Consider the following 26,231-nt stretch of genomic DNA (forward strand, 5'->3'; position numbering starts at 1 on the left):
TTCTTCCTGTTCTAGATCCCATTTATTTTTCAATTGTAGTGACAAAACCTCCAAGTACACAGCATGAAATAGCAGATTTCCTCCCCTAAGCTGTATGCATCTGAATTCTCATCCTGCCTCCTGCCCATCAATTCCACCAACCCGCTCCTGCCAGGCCCCTGGACGCAAAGGTGCTCTACCTGCCCAGTGGCCAGTCAGAGCCCCCCTTCTGTTTGGCCAGGGTACGCTTCAGCTCCCTCAGGTTCTCTGTCAGTACCTCCACCTCATCCAGGCGACCGCACTGCTTGGCATCAAAGATGTACGCCTTGATGTTATCGATCTGCTGGAGGAGGAGCTCCTCCTCTATGGGCTCCTCGCCCTCTGGCCCACTGTCACTGTCCATCTCGAAGGGGTTGGTACAGGTGGCTTCCTCAAAGGGGTTGCCAGGAACAGGCCGCTCATCCTCCTCACTGAAGGGGTTGGGTGCTGGGCTGTTTGAGTTAGTGAAGGGATTCCCCGCCACTGCCACCTCTTCTTCCTCTTCCTCAAAAGGATTGTACTCTTTGAGGATGCGGGATGGAGGGCCACAGGAAGGCTCTGCAGCACGAGGGCTGGTAGAGACCTCTGCTATAGGGCTAGAGGAGTCTTCCTCTTCAAAGGGATTTAGGGAGGGCACCTCGCGTTGCTGTGACATGGTGCTCTGGGGCAAGAATTCCTGGCCAAGGGCTGGGGGCCCAGACCACACTCTGATAGGCTCAAGAGCAGAGCTGGGTGAAGGGGTCTTGGGAGTTGCACTGCTCTGAACTGGGGAAGAACCCAGATCCAAAGCATGAGCAAGGTGGGTGCAAGGCTCTGTGCTGGGCTCCAGCTGAAAAGGCCTGATTTCTCGGAAGTCCAGTGACCGGGTCCGTGTGTGCAAGGATGCCGCCTGGAACTGCTCCCTTTCTCGCTCCCACTCCCGTTCACACAGTCTCTGCAGCTGTTCCCGCTGCAGGTCCTCCTCCTCGGCCTGCTTGCGGGACAGCTCGATGGCCTTCTCTGTCTGCTGCTGGTCATACTCATCCTGCAACTGCCGCAGGTTCTCCTGCAGGGTGCGCACTTCATCTGTCCGGCCTGCGGCCTTGGCCTGCTTTATAAATGATGTGATGTTGTGGATCTGCTGGAGGAGGGGGTCCAGGTCTTCACTCTGCCCCTGACCTCCTGACAGGGGGAGCCAGCCCTCAGCCTTTCTCAAGGGGGCAGAGCCTCTTCGAAGGTACACCACCTCCCCATTGGCACGAGATGGCAGGTCACTCCGCCTTTCCTCAAGCCTTCGCTGGGATTCCAGGGAAGCCTAGGGAGACAGCAGAACCAAAGAGAAAAAAACAGTCACCAGGACATCAGCAGCCACACAACCAGCTGCCCTCTGCAGTCTCACTTTTCCTGTCCCTGTGAGACTCCAACTGCCCACTTCAGGACTAAGACAGCCAACTACTAAAATCAAAACATGCTTTCGTTTCAGGGGGAGAGGAGGGACAAACCCTGATTCTCAAAAATAAAGTAACAGTAAGTTAAAGGATAAAATTTTCTCAATTTTAGATCCACTGGCCATACACTTGTCTTAAAGCACTCATCTACACTAGAAACTCACACAGTATTACATTTAATATTGCATATTCCAAAGTGTTCTACAAAGAACTTCCTGATGTTTGGGTCCTCTGCAACCTGTAATAGAGGGAGGACAGCCAGTCTCCATGGTATTCTGGACAGAAGAAAACCAGTAGCACCTCTGAAAGAAAAATAGGACTTGCAGAGGAAAACAAACAATTCTGATGTCTATAGATGAGAGTGAGGCCAGAACAGAACAGAAGACAAATGGAAACTAGAGAGAGCAAGAGTTCTGGTGCACAACCGCACAGGAGCTCTTGGGAGCATGGGGAGGCCTCTGTGCTCAAAAGAGCCCCAGAGAGGAAGCCAGATGCCAGCATCCCCGAGCTTCACTCACCTGTTTCTCTAGCATCTTCTTCCTTTCCATCTCTTCCTTCCTTTTCTTTAGTTCCTCAAACTGTTCTTGGGTTGGCAGTGACATCAAACCAAGCAACTTTTCCTACAGGGATTCATAGACAATGTTACATTTAAACCTTTAATGAACCTTAGCCCTGTGGTGAGAGTCGTTTAGGCTAAGCCATTCCATCCTTGGACGGTCACATTAATTAGCAGTAGTAAAAAAAGACTAAACCCCTAAATGGGTCAGAGAGTCAGCTTGCAAATGGGCCTGCCTGTCCCTCATGAAATGACCAATACCAGATATCCCAGTTCTCACCTTCCCCATGCGGCCTTCTCCCTGCCCACCTGCCTAAACGTGTAAGCCTCCACCCGAGCTTCCCACCAGCCTTTCTAGGCTTTGTATTTGTCCACAGCACTTTCCAACGTAAGCTGTATATTTTAGTTGTTTCTCATCTAACCCCCTCTCTAGAACAGACGCTTTGTGAGAACAGGAATGTTGCCTTTTTGCTCACGGCAGGATACCCAGCACCTAGAACATTGCCTGGTACACAGCAGACACTCACCAAATGACTGTGGAATATAGCCACTAATCAAAAGGAGAAAGGCCTAATTCTCTGCAATACAATGTTGGAAAACTAACCCAATAGGACTTTATTAAGTCTCTCTTTCATGGAGCCCAAAGGTGGTTAAATGTGACTCCCGAGGAGCTTCCTGAGGTAGAAACAATCAGATCTAACCACCTAACTTTAGTCTGCCCTTGAACAATCAGCTGTTTCCTCCCAATGGCCCAGGAAAAGTCCCTTAGGCTCTTATCCCAAGGAAGAAATACTACGTACACATATATCCAACAGGCAGTACTCATAATGGCAAAAAATGGAAGTCTATCAACTGTCCAATGAAAAGGGAATAATTAAATAAAGGATGGTATATATATCAAAGCAGTACTTTGTAGCAGTATTCAAATGATAGCTCTTTGAGGACCATGTAAAAAAGTACTATGATATAAAATTCAGTGATAAAAAGAGAAGACACAAATGTGCAAATAAACACTAATCATAACAATTATATTATAAATGTAAAGGAAAAAAAAATATATGTACCAGAATAATGAGTGGTGATATTGGGGACATTAGGATTAAAAGTAGTTTTTACTTTTCTTTGAAATACAGATTTTTCTCTAAATGTGGCATAATGCATTTTTAATCTTAAAAAGTAATCAATGTCAAAGAGGAAATGAACAAGCCAGTGGCTTGGTCTGCCTCCTGAAAGGTAGAAGAGCAGGGAGGCAAGTGCAATGTTTCTGCCACCCCAGGATGGCTTTACCTGCACAAAAAGTGTAGCCGAGTATCTGATCATCCTCTGCAGCCGCAAAGTGTTTGGATGTGGTGGAGGGTCCTGGTTCAAGCCTAAGGTTAAGATCTTCTTACTGAATTGGAACAAACACATCAATGTAACAAGCACTGTCAGCCTCAGAAACAAAGTCTCTGAGTTGCCAGGCTTGCATGCTGGGAAGATTTGTGGAGGAGACAGATTAGAGGCTCCACCGAAGTCCTTGAAGGCAAAGCCCGTTTCTTACCCTTTGGCTGTATCCAAGGCCCCTAACACAGCACAGGGTACATGACAAACACTTGGCCATCGAGGGACTGACCATGGGTGCAGGGGCAGCTTCAAGGGTGAGTGATGAGCAACCACACATGGGTCTGGTGCTTAGAAGAGCCACATGCTTGGTTTAATATTCTGCTGTCACTGTCTTAAAATTCTTACAATTTTGAACAAGAACTTACATTTTCACTTTGCACTAGGCCCCACAAATTACGTAGCCAGTCCTGCAAGTACGGATGAACAAGGATTCCTCACCCCAGTTCTTTCCCGGAGTCACTGTACTTCCTACACTGCAAAGGGTTGATTTAACCCCAACATCCAGTCCACAGTTAAAAAGTAGCTGTTGATTTGAAGAAAGAATCTGGGTTTCAATCCTGGCTCCACCACTTGTGCTAGCTGTGGTGCATTTTCTCACTATAAAATGGGGTGCTGATCCCTACTTCACAGGGTAACTTTGATAGGATAAATGAGTTGCACTCTATGAAAATATCCAGTGATATTTCCTGGCACACAGCTGGTGTTCAATAAACTCATGTTCCGTTATAATAAACTCACTAGAAATCCTTAACCAAAAGTTACTGAGATGTGTTGAGTGCCAAAGCCGACACCTTCCTCAGCCTCATCATTACAAACACTGCTGTCATCAGGACTCCAGGTAAGTTCAGGTCTGCTAGTCACCCACTACCTCATTAAAATAGCACCTCCTCCTCTCAAGGCAGCAGGTAAGACATCACTAAACATTACCTTAAAGCGTCTATTAGCTCGTACACTTTCTGCACTTCTACCCGAAGGTCATTGGCATGTTCCAGCCTATAGGTTGTCTCTCCAGCACTAAGGAGAAATCAGAGATTTTTATTTTAGGTTTTTACATTTTTTATTTTCAGAAAATATACAGCCAGGAGTCATTTTATTTCTACAGTGAAAAAATTATCATGATTTAATATTTAATTGCATTAAGATAAATTGGGCTTTCATAAGATTTAGATACAACATATCTTTGAAAAGCTAAATTAGCTTACTGACTACTGAATCTGTTACATTAACTGAGTTTAATTTTCACATTATCAATTGTTTTTATGGCTTATACTAGAGGCCTGGTGCACGAAACTCATGCACGAGTGGGGTCCCTAGGCCTGGCCGGTGATCAGGGTCGATCAGGCTCCCTGCCTCCCCACCTCCTCCTTCCCTTGCCACCTGCACACCACCACCACACAGTTCGCCCCGCCTCCCCGCCTCCCCCTTCCCTCACTCCTTCAGCACCCAGCTGCCACCACTGGTCGCCCGCCATGTTCCACACCACCCCCTGGTGGTCAGCACACGTCACAGCGAGTGATCAAACTCCCGTTCTCCCAGTCGAACTCCTGAGGGGATACTTTGCATATTAGCCTTTTATATGTAGGGAGACTAGAGGCCGAATTCGTGCACGGGGGGCAGGGGGAGGGACCGTGAGAGGTTGGCCAGCGGGGGGAGGGACCATGGAAGGTTGGCTGCCAGCCCCAAGGAGGGAGCCAGCCCTCAGCCCCCTGGGAAAAGGGGCAGCGCCCACTGCCACCCACTCCCGGATCCTCATCCCAGCCCAGGCCCAAAGGCTCTGGCAGGGTCGCAAGAGGAGGTGACAGTTGCTGGGTGGGGCGCAGAAGGAACGGACGCTGACGCTGCCATCGGCGCCCCGCCACCACACGGTTCCCCACCTCCCCCACTTCTTTCTCTTGCCACCACACCACCACCGCAGTGGGCGGGCGGCCCCCAGAGAAGGGAGAGGACAGGAGCAAGACAAACCCTTGTGTTGAGGGCTGATTTTCAATAGATTGCAGTGAGGGAACTGCTCTCTACATACGAAATCCCGACCCAGAAGCAGGTCTCTACAAATGGTTTAACACCAGGGGCCCATGGGGGCCAGCCAGCCAGGGGGAAGGGCTGCGGGAGGTTGGCTGTGGGAGCGCACTGACCACCAGTGGGCAGCTCCTACATTGAGCGTCTGCCCCTGGTGGTCATTGCATGTCATAGCAACTGGTCAACTGATCGTTCCAGTCATTTGGTCATAACTGTTGCTTAGGCTTTTACTAGAGGCCTAATGCACGAGCCGCCTTTCTGCCTTCCCATGCTGCCCAGAGGCTCAGAGCGGCTGAGGCAGTGCGGAACCCCCAGCCCCACCCCACCTCCAGCCGCTGGGCGCCTGCGTATACAAATGAATCCACCATCTTTGTTGGGTTAATCTGCATACTCACTCCTGATTGGCTGGTGGGTGTCACAAAGATATGGTCAATTTGCATCTTTCTCTTTTATTAGTGTAGATAGGTACACACTGAACAATTTTTCAACATCATTTAAAATGACTGAAAAACAAAGGTCTCCAATATGTATGAATTAAGTAAATGTATATTAATTAGAATTTGGACACTTACTTTCTTCAAGAACAAAATGTTAATGGCATAATCATTAATTGTCCATGCATCAAAGTTGAGAAAATGAATTCACTTGGAATCTCTATTTCAATTTGCTAGCAAATATCGTACTACTTAGAAGCCATTGTACATTTCATCACACTGACTAGAGCAGCGGTCACCCACCTTTCGGACCTCACAGACCACCAGTGGTCTGCAGACCACCAGTTGGCAACCGCTGGACTAAAGAGTATAGCCTAAGAGGACTCTAAAATTTAAGGCCTCACAAAGGGACACACAGTTAATTCTCTCCAAGTGGCATTTCAGACTTTTGCACATAATGTGGTACAAAAGTTTGCAAACAACATAGGCCTCAAGGATTAGCTCTTAAACTCATCACCAAAATAAATGCAACTTAACCTTCTTTGGTCTACTTCCCCTAAACAATTTCACTGTATCTAGTAAGATGCATGAAGTCATTTACTAAATGAATTGGTTACACTACATCAGAGTAGAAATCACTTGGCTTTTCTCACTCAAAGGCTACCCAGACACAACAGGAACAACTGGAAAGCTGATCAAGGGATCCCCAATAGCGATATGCAGCCCAGCATTGCATCAATTGCCCCATGCTCTTGGGTCTCATGAACAACTGCTCCCTACATGAGAAAGGCATTTTGACTCCAAATCCAGAAGGAGGAGGAGGAACTCTGCCCAGGGTGGAGCAAGGGACAACAGGGAAGGCCAGAAGCGGTTTAACTCCACCTCAGAGAAACAACAGCAGTTATTGTGTGGTCTTAGAATTGATCATTTACAAATCTGTCACCCCCACCAGACTTTTACATTCCAAGCGCTGTGATTGTAGCTTTTCATTTTATGTCCTCAGTAACTAGCACATGGATCAAGCTTAATCAGTTTACTAAGAGAAACATTTTAGAAGATCTTGCAGCTATTAATCCAGCCTGAGCATTGGCCACTCAACCCCGCTTCTGAAGCAGCAGCAATTTAAGTTAAATAAGCAGAAAGGACTGCTGCACTTACCTATTTTACCATCTATAAAACAATCCTAGCTGGAAAAATGTTGGTGTGTGCTGTAATTTGAGGATTCAGTAAGACTGTTCCATTATCTTTCACTACTTAGTTTGCAAAAAAGAACATTGGACTAGAATTGAGAAGACCTGTGCTTTATTTCAATATCTCCAAGTCATGTGGAAAATAACAAGGTTGGCCCAAATCTGAAATCACTTCCCCTGGTTGCAATTATGTCAACCAACTGCATTTCCCTCAGAGCAACGATCACATCTGGAGTTATCCTGTTCCTTATTTGTTCACTTGGATAAGTCCTGTACTCCTACAAAAATGAAGCTCCACAAAAGTGGACATGATCTTCACTGTTCATTGCTGCAGCCCCAGCACCTAGATTGGTGCTAGGAATAGAGCTAGTGCTTGATAACTATCCACTGAATGAAAGAGTAAGGGAATGAAATGCATGTAAAGCCCTTTAGAACCAGCCTTTCTAAGAGGAGGAGTAGGAGTTAGACATTTGGAAATATGCTCAGTATGGTAGCTCCCACCTGGCTAGGGAGGTCCATGAACCACAATTGTGTCTGAGGCACAAAGCAAAAACCAACAGAACTCAGGGAGAGGAGTCCCTTGGTAACAATTTCATGAGGAAAACACTGAGTGCCAGATGGAACTTCCAGGAGCACAGCTTTCCTTGCTGACGTCCTGCTCTAATGTCAAACCAATAGGCAGGGAGACAGGAGGGGTGCGGATTCCAGAAAGCTCCAGGGGGAAAAGGATTCTCCATGCCAAGAACTTTCCATCTGGGGGAGGTATATGTCAGAATCACCTGGGGTTCTGCTTCCAACCTGCTCACAGAGAGGGCAGACTGAAATTCTTGCTCATTTCCCTGCTGTTCTTTTTTTTTTTTTTTTTAATACTATATTTTATTGATTTTTTACTGAGAGGAAGGGAGAGGGAGAAGGATAGAGAGTTAGAAACATCGATGAGAGAGAAACATCGATTCAGCTGCCTCCTGCACGCCCCCCACTGGGGATGTGCCCGCAACCCAGGCACATGCCCTTGACCGGAATCGAACCTGGGACCCTCCAGTTCGCAGGCCAACGCTCTATCCGCTGAGCCAAACCAGCCAGGGCTCCCTGCTGTTCTTTAGAAACAGTGCTCTAGGCCAGTGGTCAGCAAACTGCAGCCCCTTGAGTATGGCTCGTCCACAAAATTACACATGCGGGTGCGCACGTATAGTGTGATTGAAACTTCGTGGCCACACTCAAGGGGCCAAAGAGTCACATGTGGCTCGCAAGCCGCAGTTTACCAACCACTGCTCTAGGCTAAGGAATGGAAAGAGAAAAATTGGGGTCTAGGAGGTACAAATATAAGGAGGAAGGGGCCATGGGACAGTGGTGGCTGAGAGGGCTCAAGAAATAGGATCTGCTCCTCTTCCACTGTCTGCTGCCAGGGGCTGGAGACATCTAGTTGTTAGGATGGAGGGAAACTGGGACAGGGCCAGAATGGTTTCCCTACCTTTTTGCTGTTCTCTTCCCTGTGGGCTGGGAAACATTGGGGGAAGAACAGGGAAGGGAAGAAGAGACCCAAAATAACAGTAGAGTCAGGAAGAGATGTAAAAGAAGGGGTGTTTTTGCCACAAAACAACTGGATTTAGTCTTTCGTGTTTTGTAAGTCAAAGATTTACAAACTCGAGAGTCAGGAAACTCTTTAAGGACTATACAAACAAAAAAGTTAATTTTCTTTATATATAAGTTCCACAATGAGCTTAGAACATGGTCATTGACATCATAAAGGTCACTGACACCCTCTGTTTTTTGAAACCACTATACAATATTGCCACTGGATGTGTCCAAATAAAAATACAGGTTTATTCTAAACAAAGCACATCTAATCCTACATGCAACACTACAAAAATGACAGGTGGCAACACAGACTTAAAACAAAGGCAGACAATCCTCAAACTGAAAACCTGAATACCATAATTTTTTCTTCTGAAGGCTGGGAAAACACTGCTGGGATCTGACTTAGTAGTAGCACCTCAAATTCTAGCTCACACATCACTACCCTTCAGAAGGAGCAAAGCTCTTAAGAAAAAGTCAGCAATTTTTTTTCCATAAAGGGAGAGGGGGAATGAGCTATGACTGCTAATGAGTGGGGAGTTTCTTATCAGGATGATGAAAAAAAATTTTTTTAATTGACTTTAGAGCGAGGAAGGGAGAAGAAGAGTGAGAGAGAGAAACATCAATATGAGAAACATCAATCGGTTGCCTCCCATATGCATCCCAACTGGGGACCAAACTGGCAACCTGGGCATTTACCCTGACCAGGAATCGAACCAGTGACCTTCTGGTGCACAGGATAATGCTCAACTAACTAAGCCACACCAGTCAGGGTGAAAATGTGTGTGTGTTTTTTTAAATATATTTTTATTGATTTCAGAGAGGAAGGGAGAGGGAGAGAGAGATAGAAATATCAATGATGAGAGAATCATTGATTGGCTGCCTCCTACACACCCCCTACTGGGGATCGAACCTGCAACCTGGGCATGTGCCCTTGACCGGAATTGAACCCGGGACCCTTCAGTCCACAGGCCGATGCTTTATCCATTGAGCCAAACCGGCCAGGGCAGGGCGAAAATGTTTTAAAATTAATGCAGTGGTGATGTTTGTGAATATACTAAAAACTACTGAACTGTATATTTTAAAGTAGTGAATTTTATGGTAAGTGAATTTTATCTTCATTAAAAAAAAAAAAAAAAAAAAAGAGAAAGAGAGTTAGCCCTGGCTGGTGTTTTTCAGTGTTTAGAGTGTCGGCCCACATACTGAAGGATCGTGGGTTCGATTCCAGTCAAGAGCATGTATCTCAGTTACAGGTTCAATCCCTGCCCCAGTTGAGGTGCATGTGGAAGGCAACCACTCCACGTGTCTCCCTCACATCGATGTTTCTCTCTCTCTCCCTGCCGTTCCCTCGTTCCCTCTCTCCCTCCCTTCAACTTTAGCTAAAAGCTAGGGAAAACTATCCCTGGGTGAGGATTAACAAGAAAAAAAGCAGGAGCAACAGATGGCTAGCTAGATTTGGCTTATGGGCTGGCATTTGCCACCCCTGCTCTAAAGGAAGTGCCTGCTCTAAGCCCTGACACCTCAGTGTTACCCTGAAGTGGCATCTACCCAGGCATGAGCAGGAAACACACTGCTCTTGCTCACCTCCAGATGCTGCACTTGGCAATGGTGCCTGTCGCCTGAGGCCCTTCCCCAACTTGCTCAATCAGAGTAGCTGGGGTTCCCTCAACGTAGCTACAGAGGACGGTAACAGTGCCGTTAGGAAAGAGACATGACAAAGATTCTCTGCGGTCGGTCACAGAAGAAAAGCACAGCCAGAGTTAAGATTTCCTTTTCAGCTACTAAAGATTTGACCTAAAATGCCTAAAACAAGTCAGCACTGGTTCAGAAAAACAGAGAGGAATAGCTTACTTTAATGATGTTGCCATCCTGATGTATTCAGGAGCTTTTTGGTCAACTTTCTCCATGCAAAGCTGTAGTTTCTAAGAACAAAAAAGAAGAGTAAGTGGTGCTCTCAGGGTACAGAAAAGCCTACCCAGAAGTTATGCTGCATCAACAAAGATACATTTAAACTGTATAGTTTTCTAAAATAGAAAAATGCAGATAGTGCATTTTTTTGTGGGTTTTTTGTTTCTTTTTACTGTTATCCATTTCCTGAGTCACAGACCTACTTTACAAGCAGAAAATCTTGCAGGAAGGAAAGAGGAACAAGGCCTTCCAAGACACAAGCCAGAGTTTATAGAGGCAGAGAAAAAGATTAGTTGTTTTTAGGTGGAATTTCTAAATTACTTGAATTAGTTGGACTTTCTCTGCCAAGGGAAGACACCAGCACAAGGCATCGCCAAAGCTTACTTCAAAAAAGACAGAAGCAAAAAGCACAGTGGCAACTTACAAAATGAGTTATCAGGTCATGAACTCCACGTAAAGGATGGATAATGGCTGCATCTGCAGCTCAGCATAGGGTTTAATTAACACCATTTTTAATAACTTGAATATTTTCATGGTGGTTCCAGAAACACAGCCATTATAAGCTGCAGAACTGCTAACAGGGACCCTTCAGTGCCATTAGCCAGACACTGATCCTCTGCTCAGAGTTTCACATGAGTTGCCTCCTCTGCCAGGGCTCATCTCCTCCCCCTCATCTCTTCCCACCTCCCTCCCTACTTCCTCAGCTTGCAGGTTTCACCTGGCCATTGGGAGGCCAGCCTTTCTGACACTAAATCTCATGTGTTTGTACTACACTATGTTCCTCTCAAAGTAGCATCTACTAAAGGTGTTCTAGAACTGAGGCATGTGAATGGACTTAAATGGGGACAGGACTCTTCTGGCTCACTGTCACCACCAGCTCCAGCTTCCACCCTCACTCACAGAACCTGTCCACACCACATGGCAACAATCCTTTCTCCTCTTGTCCCAGGGCCACCAAAGCCTCCAACATCTGTTTTCAAAAGGGCAAGAAAGTGAGGGAACAAGTTTGTGGCAACACACCCAGGATGCGTCTGTGACTCACCCAGGGCCCTAGTTAGGAAATCATGCCACGGCCCTTTAGCAGAAACTAAAAATGAGTCAAAGAAACAACTTTCCAGATCATCCTCCCAAATCTGCAGGCATGGATGTAATGAGCAGCCCCATCTGCCTCTCGAATCAGACCCAGGACTGCACTCAGCAAGTCACCTCATAGAGCTTCACAATGTCGGGGATGTGCTCCTTCTCGTCAATCTGCTGCTCTCTCTTGAGCAGCGTGCCCTTGCAATGGGTACAGCAGCGGATCCGGTCATCATCCTTCTCATCCAGGACGGAGCTCACACTGCTCACACTGCTGATGCTGCCCCGGCGGGAGCCATGGACACTGTTGGGTGACTGGCTAGGGCTCGTATGGGAGCTCAGGGAATCCTTGCTGGCACTGGTGAGCTTATCTGTAAAGCACAACACAGGACAGGCAGCAGTGAGCCTGAAGCCTCCAATCACTCCACTGCCCACGACAGGAGGGGAGTCCATGCTGCTGGTGAGATAAGAGCAGGCTCTGCCTATAAGCAAGAAGTACCCACATCTCTGCCTTCCTGGGGTCAGGTTCTGTGGCGGGAGGGACTCCCATTGCCATCCAGGAAAGAGCCAGACCACCTAGTCTGTCTTTGAGGTTCTAAGGCCCACCCCTAGCCTAGCCTGACCTCCTACTGCCCCCTCCATTTGCCACGCCTCAGACACAACCCACATTCTTCCTGGACTGTCCTAACAGCCTTCCCCACTCCCAAACACCTGACTCCTACACCTTCCAAAGCTCAGCTCAAAGGCATATCCTCCAGGAAGCCCTCCCCTAGTCCTCGAGGCAAAAATGATCTGCCTTTCCTATCAGTTCTTACCATGTTGCCCCTCATGGAGAACTTTCCTTTTTTTTTTTTTTTTTTTATTTTATTTTTTTTCGCTTAAAGTATTACAAAGGGTATTACATAAGTGTCCTTTTTTCCCCCCCGCCCTTGACAAACCCCTACCCTCCCTTACCCCCCAGTGTCTTATGTCCATTAGTTATGCTTATATGCATGCATACAAGTCCTTCGGTTGATCTCTTACTCCCCTCCCTCCTGCCCCCCAACTCTCTCTGGCCTTCCCACTGCAGTTTGACAATCAGTTTGAGGCAGCTCTGCCTCTGTATCTATTATTGTTCAAAAGTTTGTAATGGTCTTTATTATCCATGAATGAGTGAGATCATGTGGTATTTTTCCTTCATTGACTGGCTTGTTTCACTTAGCATAATGCTCTCCAGTTCCATCCATGATGTTGCAAATGGTAGGAGTTCCTTCTTTTTAACAGCAGCATAGTATTCCATCGTGTAGATGTACCACAGTTTTCTAATCCATTCATCTACTGATGGGCACTTAGGCTGTTTCCAGATCTTAGCTATGGTGAATTGTGCTATGAACATCTGGTTACATATATCCTTTCTGATAGGTGTTTCTGGTTTCTTGGGATATATTCCTAGTAGTGGGATCACAGGGTCAAATGGGAGTTCCATTTCCAATTTTTTGAGGAACCTCCATACTGCCTTCCATAGTGGCTGCACCAGTCTGCATTCCCACCAGCAGTGCACAAGTGTTCCTTTTTCTCCACATCCTCTCCAGCACTTGTCGTTTGTTGATTTGTTGATGATGGCCATTCTGACAGGTGTGAGATGGTACCTCATTGTTGTTTTGATTTGCATCTCTCGGATGATTAGTGACTTTGAGCATGTTTTCATATGTCTCTTGGCTTTCTGAATGTCCTCTTTTGAAAGGTGTCTATTTAGATCCTTTGCCCATTTTTTGATTGGATTGTTTATCTTCTTTTTGTTAAGTTGTATGAGTTCTCATGGAGAACTTTTCATTTTTCTCCCTATGACAGGTTATGTACACCCCCGAGCTGCCCTAGGAATCTGTGACTCTTTCATTGGTAGAAATGACTTATTCATACTTATATCCCTAAACATACTACAGGGCCAATTCATAGCAGCTGCCCAGTAAATGTTGGTTAGTTAACCCAAGAGGAGAGAGGTGAATAGTGTCTAACAGTGAGCTTATAAAGTCTCAGGTGAGACAGGGAGTCGATCTCAAGGAGAAAGGGAAAGTATCAAGGTAATGTGTGCTGGTGGATGTCGGAGCTGGACAGAGGAAGCGTCTGCTTCTGCTCCATGTTGTCCAGATGCTCCATAGACAATAGCACATGCAAGGTCAGCGGAACTCTCCAGGGTTGCAAAACCACCCAAATGTCCCAGAATTGGCCAAAAGCCCATAAGATCATCTCAAGCAACTTTTAACCAGCTGCGATTCAGAGTTCTAGACATTGGTTCCACCTAACCTTTGCAGCTTCATTCCGACAATTCTCAAATATGTCTTCCACACTCTCCCAAATATTCTGTTTGCTCATCCACTAACCTTCCACAGGGTCTTTCCAAATTCCATGCCTTTGGTTCTGTTTACCCAGGATGTCCTCCTGCCCCATCTCTTTGCAATCCTAGTCATCTTTCAAAGCTCTTCCTGAACATCACCTTCTGACCTTGAGGAGCCATGTTCTCACTCTCCCCCAGCCTCCACAACACTCAGTGTCTCTTGTACTATGGCATTACAGCTGTTCTATATGACAATGAACATTTGTGACTTTTATCTCAAAGAAAAGGATGAGTCTGCTGCTCATTTTTCAAGACCGTCTCCTATAGTCTCCTCTCAACCCCTCACCTGCCACTTCTAAGCAAAGCTGATAAAGATTTGGTCAGCTTCTCCTGAGTGCCTAATGCAACTTCTCTCATTGTACTTATCTCTTGTAAAGCAATTATCTGCTTGTGAGTCTATATCCCCTGCTAGATGCTGAACTCCTTGGGGGAATGAACAATGCCTTATAGACCAGAGGTGGGCACACATGACTTATAAGCCAAGTACAGCCTGTTTTTGTATGGCCCTTGAGCTAAGTATGGCTTTTACATTTTAAAAAGTTGTTTAGAAATGTCACAGAGACCATAGGTAGCCCACAAAATCTAAAATATTTACTATCTGAACTTTACAAAAACAGTTTGCTAACCCTTTTTGTAGACCATGGCATCCCTGGCCCTTAGCACAGTGCCTACCCTGTTCTGGGCTTCATTGAATCAACAAGTGCATGAATAAAGATCCCAAACACCACTAATTTAAACAAAAAAAAAGTTCAAAAATCACCCAGTAGTAATTAACAAACAAGCTAGTCTCAGGAAGAGATTAGGGTCTAGGGTCCCGCTGCCATGTTACCTACTTGCCAAGGGAAGGCTGATGAGCTCCATACATTTCTTGCACATTATAGACCCGCAGAGCCGGCAGTGGTGGCGGCGGTTACGGATGCTAAACTTATTCCCACAGTCTGGACAAAAAGGGACATCCTGGTCGTTGACCCAAGGCACCACAGACTTTTCTATTGCTTTGAAAAGAATAAAAAAAAAAAAAAAATGAAAAAGCAAGCCATTTAAAAAAGAAATTCGGTCAGGGAGAAAGATAAATAGAATAAAAATGTGAGCAAAGTTCTTAGAGTTACCTCGGATCTTAGCTGACTCGGCATTCGTTCTGTCAAATGCAGTGAGCTGACAAGGAGAAAATAGTGCCAAATGTAATTATCAGGTGATGGATACACTTTTCACAGGCAAGAGGCATTAAGCGGAAATGACCATATCTGCATTTCTCAAGTCTCACCTCTCATCTCCAATCCCACAAAGTCACATGCAATTTCACATGGGATAATCTAGAAGGCACCTCCCTTTCTATGACCCACTTTCAATCTCTTTATTGTCAGTTAGCCCTTTAAATCTTAACCAGGGGTAGGCAAAGATGTGATGGGGGTGGCTCCTGAAAGCAATGCAGAACTCCTGATTCTCCACAGTCCTACTGGACAACTAACCTAGCCACATATTTCCCTCCTTCATAGTACACATAAAGAACTGTACCAGGTCCTGGCCGGTGTGGCTCAGTTAGTTGGAGTGTTGTCCGATACACTGAAAGGTTGCAGGTTCCATTCCCCGTCAGGGCACATACCTGGGTTGCGAGTTCAATTCTTAGTCGGGGTGCATACGGGAAGGCAACCGATAGATGTTCCTCTCTCACATCGATATTTCTCTCTCTCTTCCCTTCTCTTTAAAACTCAATAAGCATGTCCTCGGGTGAGGATTAAATTTAAAAAACGAAAAACAACAACTGTACCGGTGTTTGCTGCCATGCCCACCACACAATCCAGCTTATATACAACAAGCATTTCTAGGGTCAAAGTAAAACAGAGTGATCGTGGTATGGGACACGCAGTCATACCAGAGAACAAAAGGCTTAGCCCAGATGTTTCAACACCAAGTTCTCCTCAGAGACCTAGTCACCAGCTCCTCTGTTTGCCAAGAAATGATATCACACACTATGCTCCACTGTGTGATTATGCAAGGTGGAGAGGCTTCTCCAGAGAGGAAGAGGAAAGACTCTGAAGACAGAAAGGTTTTGCAGTAGCCAGGTGGGTTCATAGGAAGGAAAAGGGAAACTGGCTATGTGGCAAGTCTGTCAACCTGGGCTATTTCCTTCAGTAAACCAGCCAGCGAGCACTGTCCCCCACATTCTCTGTACCTCTCTAGGTGAGGCATTGCTCTGCCAACATCAGACACTGCCAGCACCCAATATATACAATCTACATAATACATGCTGCAGAAATGTAATTTCCCCCCAGAAAATATATACTTGCAGAAAAAAGGTGTTTTAAAACAGCAAAGTTTACCTTTTCCAACCTGATTATTAATTTATTGACTTCAACAACATAGTGGTCAATCCTGGCAGCTCGGTGTTTTTTAAAGTCTGAAAGATGGCTTCTCACAGCACCTAGAAGGAGAGGAGGTGGGAGATATCTGACTTGTCATTTCTCTGAGGAAGCCTCTCTACTTTGCTGCTTATCCTCAATAAATTTTAAAAACAAGTAAAAGTTCTAGGATTTTAGAATCTAAAAATTCAAAAACTAGGAAAGCATCCATGTATATTTCCTTCTCTAACCATACTGTAATTAAAATTTACTTTCGTGTTCTTAGGGGTGACTGTAAATATTAATTTCTAAAATTTTCCATTTGCTTGACCTTCCCAAAATTTGTGACTTCCTTCAGCTATTGAAACAGGCAAATTATTCAGAAAATCACCCTGATAATTTAACATTAGCTATCACGAAATAAGTTATCAAAAAAGCTAATAAGGCCCTGGCCAGTATGGCTCAATTGTTTGAATGCTCTCCCATGTACTGAGCGGTCACAGGTTCAATTTCCAGTCATGGCACATGCCTGGAGTTGTGGGCTCGATCCCCATTATGGGGCAAGCAGGAGGCAGCCAACTGATGTTTCTCTCTCTCTCTCCTTTCCTCTAAAATCAATAAAAAACATATTTTTTAAAAAGCTAAAATAATTCACATACCTGAAATTTCTCTTTCATGTTTCTAATTGGCTTTCAGATATAACTCATAATTACATGTGTATAGTATTATTTTTAAAGCCATTTTCTCCTGACTTGATGAAAATGTTTCTACTTCCCAATATGGTAGCCACTAGCCACATGTGGAGATTGAGCATCTGAAATGTGGCTAGTGTATGGCTGGAAAACTCACTTTTAATTTTATTTAATTTTACTTAAATTTAAATAGCTACATATACTAGTAGTTAGTGGCTATCATATTGGACAGTGCAGTTCTAGAACTTTCTTCATTCAAAAAGACACATTCCGTAGTGGCACTATAAGAATATGATAAATGACCCTGGGTAAGTATTCCCCTTTTTAGAGCCTGTTTCCTCATATATAAGTGGGAATGAACGTTACTATGCATTCTATCTCACAAGGCTTTGGGTGAAAGGTGAACAAGATAATGAATATGAAAATATAAAAAAGCACATGTAAGATTAGCTAGTTCATCTCTGTGCAGCATGATCTTTTTGGTAATAGTTTTACTGAGATATTAGTCACATACATACAATTCACCACTTGAAGTGTACAAATTCAATTGTTTTTAGTTTATCCAGAGTTGTGCCACCATTACCAAAACATATTTTCGAATATTTTCATCAACTCAAAAAAGATGATTATTTTTAAAATAAATATATGGTACCATAATTATGTGTTTCATAAAATTAACTGCGCAAACCAGTGCCTCTCAGTAGGCAGGTGATGTCCTATGTGAGAGGAGACAGTCCAGTCAGTGGAATCTGTGCCTGGGTTGATGTCACAGACCTGGATCCCTACTCCAGTGTCTGATCCTGGGCAGGTCCCCAAGGGGTGCGATGAGTGTTAAATGAGAGCACCCATGGGAGCACCCATGGGAAGCATTTAACGCAGTGCCTAACACAAGGGAGGTGCTCAGCTCATTCTTATCCATTTTCTCCCTCTCACTACACTAGGCATAAGGTCCACAAAAAGCTCAGACCATTCTGGTTTGCTGATGCCTCCTCAGCCAACTCTTAAGACATTACCAAGAACATAGAGATGCTCAATAAACATTTGCTCAATAAACATTTGCTGAATGAGTGAAGAGAATTTCTTACCAAGCTCCTGGGGTTCCCACATGTAAGGATCAACCCCTCCATAACTGAAAGACTCATATCCTTGGGTCCCTGACTCTGCTCGGTCATCTCCTTCTCGTTTTAACAGCCTGTTCTTTGCTTTTTTAGCCTTCTGAACAAGACCTTGAAAAATAGAAAAAAACACCATAAATGAATCCATAAAAAACAGCCAGTAAAGAGTGGAGGGAGATCTCAAAACACAAGAGTTAAAGAAATAATTATGCTTTATATAAAAAATGCTCAAGTCCTCGCCGGTTTGGCTCAGTGTCCGATAGAGCATCGGCCTGTGGACTGAAGGGTCCCAGGTTCGATTCTGGTCAAGGGCACATGCCAGAGTTGTGGGCTCGATCCCCAATGTGGGGCTTGTGCAGGTGGCAGCAGATCAATGATTCTCTCTCATCATTGATGTTTCTATCTCTCTACCCCCCTCCCTTCTGCTCTGAAATCAATAAAGATATATTTCTTTATTTTTTTTATTATTATTTTTTAAAATATATTTTATTGATTTTCCACAGAGAGGAAGGGAGAGAGATAGAGAGTTAGAAACATCAATGAGAGAGAAACATCGATCAGCTGCCTCCTGCACATCCCCCACTGGGGACGTGCCTGCAACCCAGGTACATGCCCTTGACCAGAATCGAACCTGGGACCCTTGAGTCCACAGGTCGACGCTCTATCCACCGAGCCAAACCAGTTTCAGCGAAGATATATATATATATATATATATTTTTTTTTTTTTTAAATGCTCAAGAAAATTCTGGATCTCAAATAAAATACAATAATAAGCATTCAACCACTATACTACAAATACCAGAGCAATCTATTCACTTACCAGTATTAGCAGTAAATGTAAGAAGTCCAATTAAATAAAAGTGTTAAAAACAATTTCAGTGAGGGGACCAGGGTAATGGAAGTATTTTTTTCTATATCTTAATTGGAGAGGTGGTTACATGAGGATATACAATTTTCAAAACTCACCGAACTGTATACTTAAAAACTTATGTGTAAACTAAACCTCAATTAAAGTTTTTTAAATCAATACTAAAGTATTTACCCTAGGGACTCATGAGTAAACACTTCTTGTTTACCTCCAGGATGAGATTCAGCCAAACCATGATCCTTGGGCTGTGTTCTCATAATGCTTAACTGTATATAGAATTCTTTTTCCTCTACTCATTTACCAAATGTATGTGTGAGAATATTGACAAAAAGCTTCAAGAAACAGATATAACACTTAAAACACAACACATCTAGTGGTAAAAGAGAGAAAATGAATGTTTCCTGAATTAATTCCTTTTATGTACCAGGCAAAGTAAAGTACTTTCTTCCCTTTTTTTTTGGTTAATCCTCACCCGAGGATATTTTTTCCATTGCTTTATAGATGTTGATATTTCTCTCTCATTGATGTTTCTTTTTTAAAAAATATGTTTCTGTCGATTTTAGAGAGAGAGAGGGAGGACAGAAACATCAATGATAAGAGAGAATTGTCAGTTAGCTGCCTCCTATATGCCCCCTACTGGGGATTGAGCCTGCAACCCAGGCATGTGCCCCGACGGGAATTAAACCGTGACCTCCTGGTTCATGGGTTGAAGCTCAACCATTGAGCCACACTGGCCTGACTTATCGAGATTTCTATCTCCCTCTCCCTCTCTCTCTAAAAATCAATAAAAACATATTAAAAAATAATTTTTTAAAAAAGAGAGAGAGAGACATCAATTGCTTGCTTCCCACACATGGAGGGGATCAAACCTACAACCCAGGTACATACCCTTGACCAGGAATCAAAACCACAACCCTTTGGTGGGAGGATTGATGCTCTAACCACTGACCACACTGGCTAGAGCTAGCAAAGTACTTTCAAAAATACCTTATGCCAGTTCATGCTCACATTATGAGGCAGGTAATATCCCTACTTACAAATGAGGACATGACATCAAAGAGGGGAAAAGATCAGAGCTTACAGGCACCAGGGTTAGAACTGGAAACCTCATGTCTGAAACAAGAGCCTCAGTTCTTCCGAGCCAGCACTGATTTCAAAACTGTGCCTCTGCAGAAAGGAGTTCAGCCACCTCAGTTGAGGTGAGAGGACCTGCTATCAAAATAGAACAACAGTCAACTGGTGGGAAAAAGAATTCTCAAATCTAAGTTGCTCTCATAATGCTCTTAAATCTTGGGTGCCTGCTATCCGTTTCTGCCACTAGAATCAAGTAGAAAATATCAGATTTAATACAATATGACCATAGCCCTGGCCGGTTGCTCAGTGGTTAGAGCATCGGCCCACATGGTTCGATTCCCAGTCAAGGGCAGTACCTCAGTTGTGGGTTCTATCCCCCACCCTGGTTGCAGTGCAGTGGGAAGCAACCATTTGATGTTTCTCTCTCTCTCTCTCCCCCCCTCCTCCCTCCCTTCCACTCTGTCTAAAACAATGGGAAAAATATCTTCAGGTGAGGATTTAAAAAACAAACAAACAAAACCACTCCCATAGCTTTTCAAATGTAAATGCAGATATGGAGGGGCTTGGCAGGCGGGTGTGTGTGTGTGAAATTAACAAGGTTATAGACATGTCCATTCAGGCTAATAAGCAGATTCTTTATCAGTCACTCTGGTATGGCTTTCTCCAACTGGAAAAATAAGGTTCTCCAGAGCTAAAGGACACCCTCTTAAATATATCAAGTAGTGTTCTTTACATCAGGAGAGAGGAAAGTACCTGATGTAACAAAGGGTTTAGGAGACAGGAAACTGGAGTTAGAAAACATCAACTCGTTTTTGCAAACAAGATTAAACTGTGTTGAATTAAACAGGAAGACCATGCCCTGTAACCTTTATGAGGCATAGAAAAACCTGGCGATCCCACCAGGGTAGGTGTAGCCCTTCAAGAGGGGCCAATTAAGAACAAGCCCATATGATTTTAAAAAACACAAGGCAGAAGCCAAGTTAATTCTCAACCACCTTTTCTTCTATGTAGATGTGCTAAACTAAAGTTGAAACGGGGCTGGAGCCCAAACCCACTGACGACTTTTTAGTAATGACAAGTTTATATTTTATTTAAACTGCCTCCAAAACCTGAAACCAAGGTTCACTCTTTTGGTTTTAATATTTCATTTGCTTAAATTAGCAATGTCATAAAATTTCTAAAAAAATCAAAAGACCAAATGGAGAGGTGTTCCTCTTCTCAAAGAATTTCTCAAAAATCTCCGATATCCATCTTTAAAACTTTATTTTCCTGATTCTGAAATAGAGAAAATTACAACATAATTAAGAATTCTTCCCTGACTAAAGAATGCTTAACTCAATCTCTTAGTAGAGATTGAGGGGGGAGGGGGGTGGTGGAAGGAGAAAAAAACAAGTGAATACTTTAAAGTTTCTTTACAAGGAACAAAATTTCCACTCTATTTAGTATTATCTAGATTCTCATATCTATTATTCCCTAAATAATCTTAAATATTTTTCCTCTAATAAAGGGGGTATTATAAAAGAAATCTGAGGACATTCTATAACCTCTCTACCCACTGGCATCAAAGTATTAGTGATATCACAATATGACCCAGTTCAGCTGATGCTACATCTGGACACGCATTGAAAATCATGGAGGCCCTTCAGTTGTCCAAAGGAAATTTAGATAATTTGTTTGTTTGTTTTCCAGCTGCAGTATATGCAGTGATGCCATATGGAAGGAACAGCATTATTAGACTTAGAGGTGATAGAAGACCTGGGTTCAAAGCCTAGCTCTGCCAATTCCTCTGTGACCTTGGATAAGTTATGCATTTCTGAGCCTCACTTTTTCTCTTAAAATGAGACCAACCACCTTGTTGCAGGGTTGCTAGGAGAGTCAAGTGAAATAACGTATGCAAAAGAATTCTGAGAACGTAAGTGCAAAAGTTGGGTGTTGTTTTTCGTGTTTTGTGGTTTTTTTTTTCGGGGGGGGGGGGGGGGGGGGCTTCCTAATGGTTATAACTCTGCACCAGCCTCTACAGTCAGAATCCAGCTGGTCCATCACAGGCCTCAGGATTTTGAAAATGTTTTACATTGCAATGTATTTGGACAGAAGTTATAAGTGTCAATGTTTTCAGCAACTCTTTTTTTCTGAACTAAAACATGTGACATAGAGTGTGACTATTTGATTGGAGGTGCATGTGATTCACATGTGTGGAGGCCCAAGTACACTTAGGAATACATGACCATTCCTTTCTCCCACCCAACAAAGATCTGTGAATATAGCATCCAGATCCTTTGTCTCATTGCCTTCAGAAATGCTACCAGCTGTAAGCAGGTTAGCGGAATCACTAAAAAGTGAGTTCCAGAGCAGCTGCATTGTATTTAGGGATTCGAATCTGAAGTCCAGGAAATGAACACTACATATAGTCAAAATTATTTTGAAAAATTCTTTCTGCAACTCTCCAGGACCTGAGTCCTTGGAAGCTCAAAAACCAAGTTTTAACTTTTTAGGTTGTTTTTCTTTGTTTTTCAACTATGACCTTCCTTTTCCTGAGCTGCAGGGGACAAGGTCTAGTGGAAGAAAGAAGATGGCAGGAAGGCTTGAATTTGTGACAATAAGTCAATAATGTGCCTCCACTTTCAAAGCAAAGGAAAGGAATCCAACTCCAAAACCCTCATAGGCTGGCAGTTAGATAATTTAAACAGCCTAGCAGGAGACAGCAGAACACAGTAATTGTGTTTATTAGGTTCAAAGCCTAGCTATGCCCAATTGTGTGCCTTTAGGGCAAGTTATCTAATCTGTGTCTGATACCCTCATCAGTAGAACTGGGTTCATAGGCACATAGCTATTGAGAGGATTAAATGAAGTTAATATGCAGGGAGACTTTGAGCAATGCCTGGCACATGGTAAGCACTAGATATATGTTTGTGACTATTATTATTAATTTATGATTATCATGTTCTGGTGGCAACATGGAAGCTGATGAAAATTATCCCATGAGTTAAAGCTCCCACTGACAGAATGGGATAAGCAAGATCCTCCCCTCTTACTTTTAATTTGCCCTTTGACATCATGGTCTTCCCCAGAGTGTTCTTCCTCATAATGTGTCTGAAGCTGATAGAATGATTGCAAGTCCTTCAGGCACAAAGGGCAGAGGAAGCCTTCCCGAACTTCCCCTGGGTCATCCAGAGAAGCCATGGGAGTATCCCTCTCAACCCCCACAATGCGGGGGCCTCATGTCAAGAGTCAGCCTGATTCCTCCACAAGGAACAAGGCTCCGGCAGCATTAGCTTAACCAAGCAGCACACAGATGATGGGGAAGTGGCATCATGGCCCTGGACAGGGCTTCCTCTCTGGAACACGAGAAGCCTTGAGAAAGGAAATAAGAGAGGGGGGTTAAGTCAATCAGGCAAATTAGCAGGAATTGAGAATTTTCCTTTCCCCCCGCCCCCCACAATTCAATAAGGGTCTTTAATGTTTGCTCAGCAGAAGTTTGAGAAGACAAACTGCTTTCTCAAATCCTTAGATGAAAACACAAAACCTAAGATATGAGAACATCACAGGACAATGGAAACTCAATAAAGTGGGAAACACAGATTCTTGAAGCTAAGAAAGGAAAATTCAGCTTCAACAGCAAACACAATACTAAGGCAATTCTCTAACATTTGTTCCAAATGGTCCAACGTCAGAAAAGTGTATAGCCACAGGGGAAATGTCTGAAGTACTTATCAACAAACAGAAGTTCTCCTTCAACTCTCTGTACCCTGAACATTTATTCAACCACAAACATCGAGCTCTTGCACCTGTGTTAAAAAAACACAACAATTAGAAAGATTGTGTCTGCCCTAATAAAACCAAACTGAACAAAATTCCCAACATCAGTGTAAGGAGAGCATTAGAAACCTAGTGGTCAAAAAGAACAATCTTGCCCTGACCGGTTTGGCTCAGTGGATAGAGCGTCGGCCTGGGGACTGAAGGGTCCCAGGTTTGATTCTGGTCAAGGGCATGTACCTTGGTTGAGGGCACATCCCCAATAGGGGGTGTGCAGGAGGCAGCTGATCGATGTTTCTAACTCTCTCTCCCTCTCCATTCCTCTCTGTAAAAAATCAATAAAATATATTTTAAAAAAAGAACAATCTTTTAAAAAAATATTTTTTACTGATTTTTTTTTTTTTTTAGAGAGAGGAAGGGAGAGGGAGAGAAACATCAATGTGAGAAACATAGATGTGAGAAACTTCGATCAGCTGCCTCCTGCATGCCCCCTACTGGGGATCAATTGAAACCCCAGCACGGGCCCCGACTGGGAATGGAACTGGTGACCTCTCTGTGCATGGGACCATGCTCAACCAACTGAGCCACTCTGGCCAGAGCAAGAAAAATCTATTTTGTGTTTTCTATTTGTACAGCACTTTCTTTCCAGTAAACTTACTAGATTTTATAAACCAGTAAGTGACAGTTGAGCAGGAAGCCTAATGTTCTCACTGCCTCAAAAATAAAAAGACTAGCCCTGGCCGGTTTGGCTCAGTGGATAGAGCGTCGGCCTGCGGTCTGAAGGATCCCGGGTTCGATTTCGGTCAAGGGCATATGCCCAGGTTGTGGGCTTGATTCCCCAGGAGGGGACGTGCAGGAGGCAGCCGATCAATGATCCTCTCATCACTGATGTTTGTATCTCTCCCTCTCCCTTCCTCTCTGAAATCAATTAAAAAAATATATTAAAAAAACACCACACAATAACGATTTTAAAAACTAAAAAAACAAAAAGACTTGGTGCTTGAACAATTTAAGGCTTAACAAGTTACATTCTCAGTTTTACTGGGCCATGGCAAAGTCACTTCCAGTGTCACCTCAGAAAGACACCCAGCCACAAGGAGAACCCAGACAAAACCATTCCACAAATGCAGAGACATTCCTCCCCCAGAGCTCGAGGCCAGAAACCGAGAGAGAGAGAGAGAGAGAGAGAGAGAGAGAGAGAGAGAGAGAGAAAGAGAGAGAGAGAGAGAGAGAATGCATGACCTTCAGCTCTGGGTGGACTTGCCCACAGGGCCCCTGAGGAGGGCCTGCCTGGCGGGTGAAGCGGGGCAGGGTGACAGGGGCCCAGAAAATAAACAAATGGCACATCGGGCCGCTGTGTTTTCCTTCCGGTGAAGAAGCCCCGTGACTGACGGCACACAAGCAGATCTCGGCCCCTCTCCTAGGCGGTCACCGACACATCAGCCCAGCTCCCTCCCAGCCCGGGGGTCCTCTGGGCTTTAACCCCGAGAGCCCCTTCCTTCCGGTGCGCTCACCCCGAACGAACGCGAGTCACACACACACAACCTACACCTCAACCCAGCCTCAGGGTCTCAGGAAATGCCCTTCGCCAGGGCCTCCTCCCACCGGACAGGGCAGCCCCTGCCCTGCTTCACAGCACTGAGCTCCACCTAAAGGGACGACGGAAGTTTTCCCCACCAGCATATCCGCAAGGTCTAGCCCAGCGCCTGGCACAAATCGCGAAGAAATTCAATGAAACTCTAAGACCCTGTGACCAAACATCACCGACAACCAAGCTCTATCACAAAGCCCCAAACCAGACCCCACAACCATAACGTATGCGAGTCCTCAAAATAACACACAGCCGTCTTGCTCCTGTCCCACCAGCTCGAATGCTACGCGGCCACAGGCCCACCAGGCTACACATCACACAGCCGCATTCATCACGGCCTCAAAGTCGCACAAAACCCGCCTCCACACGAGTAGGCACAGGCGGCAGAACCACACACAACACGGAAGACTCAGCCCCACAGGACAGACATGACAACTCCACACACACCACACAGACCCCACACAAACTCAGGCCCCAACACCGCCGCCCCTCAGCCACACCACCAAACACAACTGCACACGCCCCGCGTAACCACACAGCCCAGCAGCGCCCACTCAAGGCAAGCACCCAGGGGCGAACCGTGCGGCCCGAAAGCCACATCGCCCACCAGGCGCGGCACACCCACCACAGCCACACCGTCCCACACCCGCGCGGCCCGCCCGTCCCCGCGCCGGAGGGAGCCGCGTCCCTCGCCCCTGAGGCCAGGCCTGGCCGGCCCTCTGTACCCGGTCGGGCTTCCGCGGGCTCGCAGGCCCGTCCAGGTCTCCGCCCAGGATCTGGGCCTCCACGGTTTCTCACACAGCTGCGGACGCCATCTCCATCGGCGGCTCGGCGCTCGGCA

At 44.9% G+C, this 26,231-nt stretch overlaps 1 protein-coding gene across 1 annotated transcript; it reads right to left on the minus strand.

Moving 5' to 3' along the window:
• On the minus strand, positions 1-26,211 carry RBSN (rabenosyn, RAB effector). Its single transcript, XM_070433567.1, has 12 exons — positions 26,116-26,211; positions 23,079-23,397; positions 18,075-18,215; positions 16,280-16,380; positions 15,068-15,113; positions 14,792-14,953; positions 11,714-11,955; positions 10,451-10,521; positions 4,312-4,398; positions 3,289-3,391; positions 1,964-2,065; positions 1-1,312 (listed from the first exon to the last, which is right to left on the minus strand). The coding sequence occupies exons 2-12, from the start codon at positions 23,224-23,226 to the stop codon at positions 176-178; spliced, it is 2,340 nt and encodes a 779-aa protein (XP_070289668.1). The 5' UTR covers positions 23,227-23,397; positions 26,116-26,211; the 3' UTR covers positions 1-175.
• Positions 26,212-26,231: the final 20 nt, after the last annotated feature.

The sequence above is a fragment of the Myotis yumanensis genome, unplaced genomic scaffold (genome assembly GCF_028538775.1).
Source record: "Myotis yumanensis isolate MYYU_CA2020_CCGP unplaced genomic scaffold, mMyoYum1.0.hap1 SCAF_14, whole genome shotgun sequence".
In the NCBI taxonomy this organism is placed as follows: Eukaryota; Metazoa; Chordata; class Mammalia; order Chiroptera; family Vespertilionidae; genus Myotis; species Myotis yumanensis.

Excerpts from the sequence above, each read along its gene's own strand:
- RBSN (XM_070433567.1), bottom strand. The coding sequence starts at position 23,226 with ATGGCTTCTCTGGATGACCCAGGGGAAGTTCGGGAAGGCTTCCTCTGC. Across the intron at positions 10,522-11,713 it reads ACATTGTGAAGCTCTATGAG|AAACTACAGCTTTGCATGGA; the intron begins GTGACTTGCTGA and ends TTTTGTTCTTAG. Across the intron at positions 2,066-3,288 it reads CGGCTACACTTTTTGTGCAG|GAAAAGTTGCTTGGTTTGAT; the intron begins GTAAAGCCATCC and ends GAATCCCTGTAG.